The sequence below is a fragment of the Chaetodon auriga genome, chromosome 24 (genome assembly GCF_051107435.1).
Source record: "Chaetodon auriga isolate fChaAug3 chromosome 24, fChaAug3.hap1, whole genome shotgun sequence".
NCBI classification, from domain to species: domain Eukaryota; kingdom Metazoa; phylum Chordata; class Actinopteri; order Chaetodontiformes; family Chaetodontidae; genus Chaetodon; species Chaetodon auriga.
In genome coordinates, this window is record NC_135097.1 from 9,155,186 (window position 1) to 9,165,565 (window position 10,380).

General features: G+C 40.5%; 1 protein-coding gene across 1 annotated transcript; it reads right to left on the bottom strand.

The window, feature by feature from the left end:
• Positions 1-253: 253 nt before the first annotated feature.
• caap1 (caspase activity and apoptosis inhibitor 1) lies at positions 254-6,541 on the bottom strand. Its single transcript, XM_076725498.1, has 6 exons — positions 6,351-6,541; positions 5,160-5,351; positions 4,224-4,308; positions 4,046-4,103; positions 3,898-3,959; positions 254-3,769 (listed from the first exon to the last, which is right to left on the bottom strand). The coding sequence occupies exons 1-6, from the start codon at positions 6,453-6,455 to the stop codon at positions 3,276-3,278; spliced, it is 996 nt and encodes a 331-aa protein (XP_076581613.1). The 5' UTR covers positions 6,456-6,541; the 3' UTR covers positions 254-3,275.
• Positions 6,542-10,380: the final 3,839 nt, after the last annotated feature.

Consider the following 10,380-nt stretch of genomic DNA (forward strand, 5'->3'; position numbering starts at 1 on the left):
TAGTACGAAAACAGAATTGGACATTTAATCAAAACAAACTGCATTTAACACGAAACATCTCTTTTCTGCTTTGTTAAGAGAAACGTTGTCTGAAACTTGAAGAAAATGAAATGTGTCCGCTGAGTCATTGCTTGGGGAAATCAATTCATTTAGTCATACAGAGGTGCTAAGTTATTTATTGCCTGTCAGCATGAGCTGTTAGTTCAATTTAATTTCTTGCTGCAGAAAGAACAGAGACGCTACAGAGGAAATTTGAAGAGAATTACTTTATTTATGCAAACAGGATGTGTGCTTTAAAAAAAACGACATCAACATTTTTCAATAACTTTGTTTTTGTCTGAATCCCTCCTGTGTCTCCCTGTGGTACCACAGTAACATCTACAGTTTCACAACGGACTGACAGCTTATCTTTCACACAACAAACTTCTGCTCCTTGTGCAATTTTCAGTGGCTGAAAAGAGCAAATCTTAAAAGAAATGTGAAAATACTGCAAACACACGTGAAAGTACAAAAAATTTAGTGAAAATGTGTTTAAAAAAAATAATGTGCACCAAAAGAAACTTTCAGGAGAGAGGTGGTCTGACAATGCAGATTTCCTATCTAGGTTCAGGCCTGTAAAGCTCACTGCACACAAGAAAACAAAACTGTAGGATTAATAAAAATCACAAAGTACTTGGACTGTAACACAATGTCGAGCTGAGCCTGACAAGCTGAGTGACAACATCCATTTATCATCCAGATGAATTTTACTTCCCCTCAGCTGTACATACACATACAGCTGAGCTAACATCAACGAGCAAAGTACAGCAGTTAGCGCGGCTACAGCTAGCATGTCATTCTAAACCTGAATGTTTTGCAAGGAACTGCTAACATTTAGCCCCTTTGTATGTCAAGCCCACAGCATCATGAAGCTTGAAGTACAGCTGAGCTAACATCAGGATGCTACAGTTGGCTCTGTTTCTAGAGTTAGCACGTGCAGCGGCGTGAAGAAGTTTGGGCTGACCTGGTCAAAATTTCTTTTTGGATTTGGATTTGTGCAATTTTAGAGGGAAAGGAGCATCATATTTTGGCAGCCCAAGAGATTTGAGCTCTCAGATAACTTCTACCAAGGTCTGTGACCTTAATCAGCTTGTTGTGGCTCTGGCTTGTTCACAGCCATCATTAACAAAAGGCAGTTGATGCAAATTTCCACGCTTTGTAAGTACTGTGACTCCTCAAACCTCAACAATCAGCAGCCATGAGCTCCTCTGAGCAGCTGTCTGGCACTCTGAAATTTAAAATAATTGATGCCTACAAAGCAGGAGACGGCTAAGAAAAAAAAAGAAGCATTTTCAGGTAGTTGTTTCCTCAGTTTACAATGTAATTAAGCAATGTCAGTGAACAGTACTGGACTTTGCACAAAGTCTTTCCACTCAACATTTTAGGGATGCTGTCTAGAATCCTCAACTTTGCCTCTAAAGTGCAGATTTCTTGACACTTTAAGTATTTATCACAATGCAAAATGCACCTATCAATTTCCACACCCAACTAAGAAGCAGCATGTAGCATAAAAATTCTTCCAGAATATCTATTCCATGTTAAAGTTTCCATTAAAATCAGAGGGGTTACATTGTGTTTTCTCTGTTTCTTCCTAAGTGGAACCAAGAATCTCTTAAAGTTTTAAGAGACTGTTCCGGAGATAAAGTTAAGAAACTGCCCTCAGATCATTTTTGAGAGCAGCAGTGTAATGACCATCACTAACCAACGACACTGAGGAAATGGCTCACTATTAAACAGATGAACCAGTGGACACGAGAACTTTTTGCACAGCCTTGTTTTTGACTTTCATAATAGCGCCATTCATGGAGGCACCGTTCCTCAAAATCTTAACGTGGTTCATGAGGCTCGTTGGAAAATCACAAAGAGCTCCCTCAACAAAATAGTATCATCTCGCCTCCATCAATCCATTTTTCGGCCTACTCGTTTTGCTTAAAAAGCCATTTATCTGCTCACACCAAATCATAATTGCCATTCTAATAGCAGTAAAATGACACCAATAAATACTCACCAATCACAGTCACCACGAGCACTTTACAATTGTTGTCTCCTTCTTACTAAAGAGGACATTTTCCTCTTCAAACCATCAATGAGTACAAAGATACCTGCACATGAATGCATAGAGAATGGCGCATTGAACACTCCCACCCTCATATCTTCCATGAAATAACCCCTTTAAATGCAAATACCCAAGAGGCAACCGGCTTCTTATCGAACATGTCATTGTCTCCTTTGGGGTGGCGCGGCAGAAGAGCTGTTTTGCTCTGCATCCGCATGTAATTGCACGCACGCTGCAACCTTACAGTTTAAAAGGGGAACAAAGCGGCTTCAGAATAAATTACAGCAAAAACAATACGAGGCTGGGGCATGCTATTAATTCCAGCCATGACATAAGAGGTACAGAAACCAAAATAGGTTTTTTTTAAAGTTACTCTGGTGGATAAAACTGGCATGTTCTTTAACGTGATGCATCGTTGACGACAGCTGGTCTAATTATCTTAAGATTTACTTCATTCATGAGTTTCTCTGTCTTTTGTCTGTGCCAGCCTGAACGCCAGGGGAAGATATTTTTTGTTCTCTTTGCCTCACTGATATCCATTTGGTATTAAGGGATGGCAGTACACTGTATCAACACACACACTTCAGGCTGACAAGTCAAACAGGTGTTCAGTTAAGAAATATAGCAGCTGTGTCTACTGTTCACGATGGAACAACGCTGCTGCCGCCGACTCTGGCTTGCAAAGCTCGGGCTACATACTCAATGACATATCTTCCTGAAATTCTCACATCCTATAACACTGACTGAAGAAGCACCACCACCACCAATTTTTACCCTAACTGCATTACTAAAAAACATCATTACGTAGAAAATCTGACTTTCATGGTTCCTTTACTATTTTGACTGTAATGTGAGCAAATAAATCACTTCTCGCTCTCCTCTGCACAGATGAGACACGTCACCATTGGTGTACTGTGGCAGGCTAACACTGCCATCTAGTGACCAAAGCGAGGAATACAGATAAATAGCATCAGTCAGTAGGTGCAGGACAGGCCTTGATGCATTTTCATTTTGTTATTAAATAGTCTGTAATATCATTCCAATATGGAGTAATAACACAACAGGTTTGAATGGTACCCTCAGGAAAATAAATCAAGGATTTATAAGAGAAAATCAGTGCTGTCAACTGAATCAACCTGTAAGTTCAATCATTTTAAAAACAGCAAAAACAGCAAACATGCTACACATTTTTTGTCATACCAAGCTTTTTCCCATTACTTGCTTTCATCAGGGCCTTGATGGCCCTCGCCCTCATTTCCAACTCCAGGAGCTCCAGCTGCTGAATGGACGGCTGACAAACTGCAGGTGCACGACTTGCGCCTTGAACATGTGAACTGAAATCTTTGGACACATCTTTAGGTGGTACGCTCTGTACCTCTTCAGCTACCCCTTTGCGCGAAGTGGACGACAACGCTAAGATCTCACTCACACTTTTGTCAATGTCGCTTTGGATGTCTTTCTTTGCATCAGTGGGTTGAGGGCCTGTGAGAGGTTCGGGATTTGCTGGGTCAGGGTTTACGGCTGGGTCAGCACCTTCCCTGCTGCTGTCAGCTGCTTTCACCGGCCTGCCCACAGCTTTAACAGTCTGCTCCTCTTTGGGACCCTCAATGTCACTATCGTAAGTGTCTGCGTTTATGCTCAGGACGTCGCTCTCCTCACCCGAGCCACCACCCTCTGTAAAGAAAATTATACCAAGACATTTTAAATGGAAAACTGCCCTTTTAATGTCTTTTCCCAGTGTCTTTGAAGTCTCTGATTGAGTGCCTGGTGGGTGTTCTTTGTGTGCATTACATATTAATTACCTTGCTTGGGGTCCTCAGTTTTTTCTTTGAGGCAAGATGTAGAGTCCACATTATTGACTTGCCTTGATGGAGGGGGGAAAAAATGAAATGAACACATTAATAGTATGAGAAAAGTATTTGAACACACGCTACTTTCATTCTGACTCACTGGCTTTCCAAGGTCTTTTCTGCGCTTTCGTTGCCATTTCCAGACGTCACTTCTTCCCCTAGACACAAACAGCTTTAAGTGAATGAAAATGCTTGTTTGTAATAATAGATTGTTTTCAGCAGACAGCGCATTAAGTATGTAGATGTGAAAAATTTGCCAAACTGGCCTTAAGTCTTACCTTCTAAGATCTGAGTAAGATTTTTCTCTGAGATCAGCTCCAGCTGCTCCCAGCACAGCTTTTTGATTTCCTCTAAACTACAGTCCTGTGAATGATAATGTGTTTAAATAATTTCTTTGACGGAGGGTTGCTTTAACAGCCTCCCAAGCAAACAGTAGAAGCTTTATTTCTCTATCTGAATGTGACATTCGTAACACTCTTTAATCCAAAATGTCATATCTTTTCTAGAGTTGGCACAAATGTAGGTATGTTTTTAACTTTACTTTTCAACTTTATTATACAACTCCATAGCTTATTTATAGCTATAGATAAAATTCTTAGACATAGTATGTAAAATAACAGTGACAGCAGCAAATTTCTATCTAAAATAAAGCAAAAGAGACCTGGTAAAGTAAACTGTAGATACGGTTACTCTCAGTTGGTTGGATTGAAATGAAACATTATCAACTTCATGTGCATCATAATACAGTATATACCTACAAAAAGATGAGACAAACCTTTACATGACATGATCACTATTGTTCAAGGCGTTGTTGCTTTTTCAGCCAAAGCATGGAGATGTTGGAATACAGCCAACAGTACAAAGCATGGCCACATATGTTGGAAGACAACACTTGGCAATGCTCAAAATGTGGTCCATAAAACCACAAAGTCAGCAAAAACACGGCGTGACAGCAAGACATTTGCTTAAGTTTGCTGTGAACAGACATCTTAAAAACCGTATTTAAGTAAGTCCAAAGCCACACTGCAGCTGTTGTGAAATGGGGCTTACAAATGCCCTCTGATCGACAATTGTTGTCGTAGTGTCTTCATTTTCATAGGTTTTTTTTTATGAATGAAAAACGTTTCAACCATTGAGAAAATTTTATTTAAAACTGCAATGATTATGAGTTGACAATTATTTAACACTGAGCTTTTATATGATCAAATCATTACCTTGAGTTCATCAGGCAGCATTTTGCGTAGCTTCTTATCACCCAGCACGTGGAGACACTGCTCCAGCATCTCCCGCTTGTCAGTGAGATAAGCGGTGATGGGCTGGAATGGCAGGCTGAGGTCAAGTCCCCCGTCCTCAATGTCACTGTCAATCTTGTCCAGCTCGGGGTCAGCAAGTTCATCTTTGGAGTCCTGTTTTAGGAAACCAACATGTTGACACATGAGTCACAGTGACTGGAGGTCTTGAAAAAAGTCTGTAAGCATGATAAAAATGGAGGAATTAAAGGTTTTGAGTCCTGCAACATTAATTTTAAATTCAGTACTGAAGGTTTTACTGATCATGCAATGTTACTGTGGTGCAACTGTTACAAGAATGACACAGGAAATTAGGACATTTTGTCCACCCCATATCACATAATTTCACAACTTAACAAAAATATAAATGCTATATTTTTTTTTAAATATTTTATTGTCACTTTCAGTCATTCACACAGTTCAAGGTAGTGATTCTTTTTTTTATTTTTTGTTAAATTTACAGCCTTGCAGTGCAATAAATCAGTGAGTTCACTGTAATTTATTGTTGCCATTTATACACAAGCTCTCTGCTTTATGTTTGACATATCCAAGATCTCTATTCCAACAGACAAAGCTAAAACTCCCATAACCCCCATTCATCAACTTCAACATCTATCCACACCCCTTAGCTAACATAACACCAAGCTAGCAAGCAGAGTTTTCTGCACTGACAGTCGATTAGGAAAGTCTATAATCTAATAAGTATTCAGTTAGTACCAAAACCAAAACAGAACAGAGCAGAAACGCTGCTATATTAACGTACTATCCTCTGTCTTTGAACGTATCACATGATTAAAAAACACGACTACGATGTTGCAGCATTAGCACGTTTTATGTTCAAAATTAGGGGACGAGCAACAAAAACAACACGGGGGCTACTGTCAATGCTTGCGTCCCTTCAGAGTAATTCACCATCACGGCTTGGCGAAAGATTCAAGATTCAAATGTCATTGTTTTGTGAAACTACGTATGCTAAGAACTCCGTATTGTTTGCCCCTGCGGACAAGCAACATAACAGCAGCAGAGGCACACTGTAGCTACATGTATAAACAAAACATAGCATTAGCATGACGCTAGCTAGCACACACACACACATCACTAGCTTGAACAACGCACCTCCAAGTTGGACTCCGTACTTCTGCGTTTGCTGCTGTCGTGTCGCTCTTCAGACTGCGAGTGTTTCCTTTTCTTTTCATTGCTACTTGATTTCTTTTTGAGCATTTTCAGGGCAAATACGCCTGTTCTTCTCTCAAGGCAAGTTTACTCACGGCTTCGCCAGCTAAAGTTGAATGTCGCGGGAAAAATATGTCACGAGCGAGCGACGACTTCTTCTTTGGTGACGGCGATAAACGACTCTGAACTGACTGAACTTTTTTTTATTACCTCCACCTACTGGCGTGGAGCGTCGCTGCTCGTCTGTCATAATTAAAGACCGTAAGGTTTCGCAGCAACTTCTGACGTTTTAATTAATGTTTTTAATTAACATTTTATTTCCTCATTCGTCCCACAGGTTATCAGTGTTGTATCTTGCTTAGTCTCATCTGTAGAAGAACGGTTTTAAAATGTGGTCAAGATTGCTTGCAAAATTTCCTGCATTCACAACCAGACTTATTAAATGAATACTGCGGCGCTCTAACTATAATTGATGAGGGTAATCCACATTTTGAGAAAACTTCTTCCAGCCACAACAACATTTTATTTTTATATTATATTCTGTGATGTTAAAGCTGCACAACCGCCTGTATTTTGAGTGAACCTTTCTCTCAAAGTGAGAGGTGCCGTTGCTGTGACCTCTCAAGCTGTTGATGGAAGTGCAAATAGATTCAAACTGTATCCCATCATCATTTTACACTTCAAAGCTTGCTCGGATTACTTCTGACAGTCAATCACAAGTCCCCTTCCTGTATTTCACACGGTCCTGCCATCTCCCACTTTCCATCTGCCTCACCGTTTCATCAAATACTGTGTATCGGATTCATTACTGCAAAAACCTTCAAATCTGCCGCCGCTGTTCATTTATGCCATTGAGGTTTTCACATTTTAAGTTTGATGGCACCATCCTCATCGAAAAGTATGTTTCAAAGGGATGTACAAAGGAATTTGGGGTTGCATAATAATGGAACATAGATCTAAATGTAAGCAGGGTACACCAAAATAATAATAAAGAAATATATGAAAATATATAGTACATCATGCATGCTCCATGGAAAATACAACAGTGTAATTTTTATTTTACATTGGTAAATTATGATATTGCGTCCTCAAAAACAAGTCCCAGTCTCTCAAACAGTAAACACAAAAATAATGCACTCCAGGCTGAATCGGCTGCAAAGACATACAGGATTCTGAAAAAACAACAAAAAAAAACTTTAAATCTTTCCCGCCATTGAAATAAAAAGATGAATAGATGTATACATCTTTTTTTCAATATCAAATATTCATACAGTACATCATACTAATCCATGGCTTTGTAAAGAGCCAAACAACATCCTCAGAGCCCCTAAACAAGTTCATTAACTTCACTTAAAGGACAAGCTAACATTAAACCGATCTCCCGTCTGGAGCAGAATTACATTACATTTCACCAATAAACAACTCTGCTGCTCCCTCCAGCATGCCTTCCTTATTACCACCCAGGTAGCCATGCATTTCCCTTAGCTGGACCGAGACACAGGTTTCAAGGTGGTGACGACACAAGCAAGCTGTAAATCACTCTAATTGGCTTCCCCGCCTCTGCCTGAAATAAGGCGGGAGCCAATGCGATGGCTGCCCAGGCGCCATGGCGACAGCTGTCTCCACATAATGCAGGTTGTTATCCTGATGCCATCCACCAAATTATGCAGTGGATATGGTGGGAGGCGCGCATCGATCACAATCACGTCACAATGTGTTTTCCTTGCAACATCTGCTCCCATGTGTCTGGATATCACCTCGTTAAAAGGGCAATGATGGAGCTGGCACTGTTGAAGAGGACATTGCATTTGGGAGCCATGAAGAGGATCAGAAAAACAACCGCGCTCTGTGTGTGAGCGAGTGCAAATGCCGAGAACTATAGTCAACCCGCTCGCAGGTTTGTGATATGAGATAATTCTATTCACCATCGTATATTACTGAATTCTTAAATTAGAGGGCACTCATAGAAATAGCATTTTCTGATTCTCACTTTGTCTTCAAAAGGGCAAGAGTATCTGTTGAATACACATCAAGGCTCTGTTGTCTAGCGAGGAAATTTGGCTAATCAAGAGCGGCACAGCAGTGAGCTGAACGCTTTTTTTTTCCCCCCATTCCTCTCATTTAATTGAGTTTAGTTGCATAACGCATGGTAAATGATGAATCGCAAGGAAGACGGGAAAATTTCAATTAGTGAGAGTGAGAGTGAAGAGATAGAAGAGTCTCACCTCAAAGGAAACAAAGAAGAAAAAGCAAGAACATAAGTGGATAAGAAACGGCATGAAGACAGAGTCCACATCGAGAAAGATGCTATGAAACATTATGAAATAAATTCAGCTCAATCTGATGCGGGAAAAGCAATGAAATAGAAAGCTGCAGTCCGATATATTGTCCTGGTGCGTGTGTGTGAATGTAGTTTCCTGGAGGCATCAACATTGTTTTCAGGCCTTCATATTTTTCATGACTTTACTGAAAAGAGCATCTCCATATTATCATTTTTCAGCATTTGAACAGTTTGAAATTTGCACTTTATGTTGAAGTACATCGCACCTTTTTGACAATATGCTTTGATTGCATTCAGTAAGTCATATCTGGGTATGTTTACACACACACACACACACACACACACACACACACACACATACAATAATGCCACTTCCATATAACCAAAGCAACAGTCCAGAATCCGAAACTGTGCACTGCAAACAGCATTGATTTAAGCTGGAGCGCACAAATCAAGCCCATTGTGCTTCGTTAAGTGCACACCCATCAGATGTACTCATTTCAACACTTTCTGAACACCTTTGTTGAAGCCATATAAGTTCTATGTGTGAACAGACAACTTTGCAATCAACGCCTGTCCTTGACGAATCAACACTTACTGACAGTGGGTGTCAAAAAACAAGTTCTCTGCCAACTCAGATTGACGTGCATTTTCACTTGAAACATACCTGAGACTAAGTGTTCCTCTCATAAAGCTGTGCTTTAAGGCTTTTCTCCTTTTTGCCAATGAATCCCTGTAAATATTAAACATACCACTTACTTCAGCACCGCCGGGTCAGAACAGTTTGTTAAATAAGCTGAGATGAGTCGTTTATTGAAGATTTGAAGACAGTGGAACTGAGGATTTGAAGCTGTGTGCAACAATCCACCGTTTGGTTTAATAAATGTGATGACATGTGGAAGTCCTTGCTTACAGTAAACTGTCAGTGCAGTGAGAGCATGTTTACCTTCTCTATTGTGATGTTTTTCCAAGTAAAATGATCATTCAGTTAGAAGCAGGGTTTAAATTTAAATCCTTGAACTCTTGATGGGATTGTGAAAAAGTCGACGTAGATTAGCAAATGCTTGCTAGCCACGCTGGACGAGGTTAGCTGGAGGAGTTTCACAGGAACAGAGCAGACTGGTCTCAATCCCAGTATGCCAAAACCAATGTTTCCTCTCATGCAGATGCACAAAATACCCTTCAGCGTCTGTGTGAGACGTACAGCACTTTTCACTGACTGCAACCTAAATCTATTAGCTGCTCCATCAACGTCAGACGCTCAGAGCAAAGTGACGTAGTATAAAGAGCAAAAGAGTCCACGTCTGGAGGAAAAGTTTGGGGTGGATGGACGCCTCAAACACACGACTTTCGTGTCAACTCGCATCACATGTGTAATGCAGGCTTTCAGGCAGTCATCTCAGACAGACGCTAAAAGGTTCGATGTGCATTTATTTGACGCTAAAACGTACGCTGTGCATCTGTCTGAGGCAACATGTCGGTATTTGATGACTGGGAATTATTTTCATTTCACAAGCTGCTTGCAGTGATCCAGTCGTACAGCAGTACAGCTGCAAGTCAACTGACCAGCCTAACACACATCCGTCCGCTTAAAGCAGCAGAAAAATCTAACCAAAGCCTTGCCTGAGCCTCTTAACAACATCTCATATCTACTGCAAGAGTCCTTTGAGACCGAGCCTCTCGACAGACTAT

Bases quoted from the DNA above. Each gene is read 5' to 3' on its own strand.
- caap1 (XM_076725498.1), bottom strand. From the start codon at position 6,455: ATGCTCAAAAAGAAATCAAGTAGCAATGAAAAGAAAAGGAAACACTCG. The intron at 3,960-4,045 runs GTGAGTCAGAAT...CCCTCCATCAAG, and splicing joins GAAAAGACCTTGGAAAGCCA to GCAAGTCAATAATGTGGACT. The intron at 3,770-3,897 runs GTAATTAATATG...TTTTCTTTACAG, and splicing joins AACTGAGGACCCCAAGCAAG to AGGGTGGTGGCTCGGGTGAG.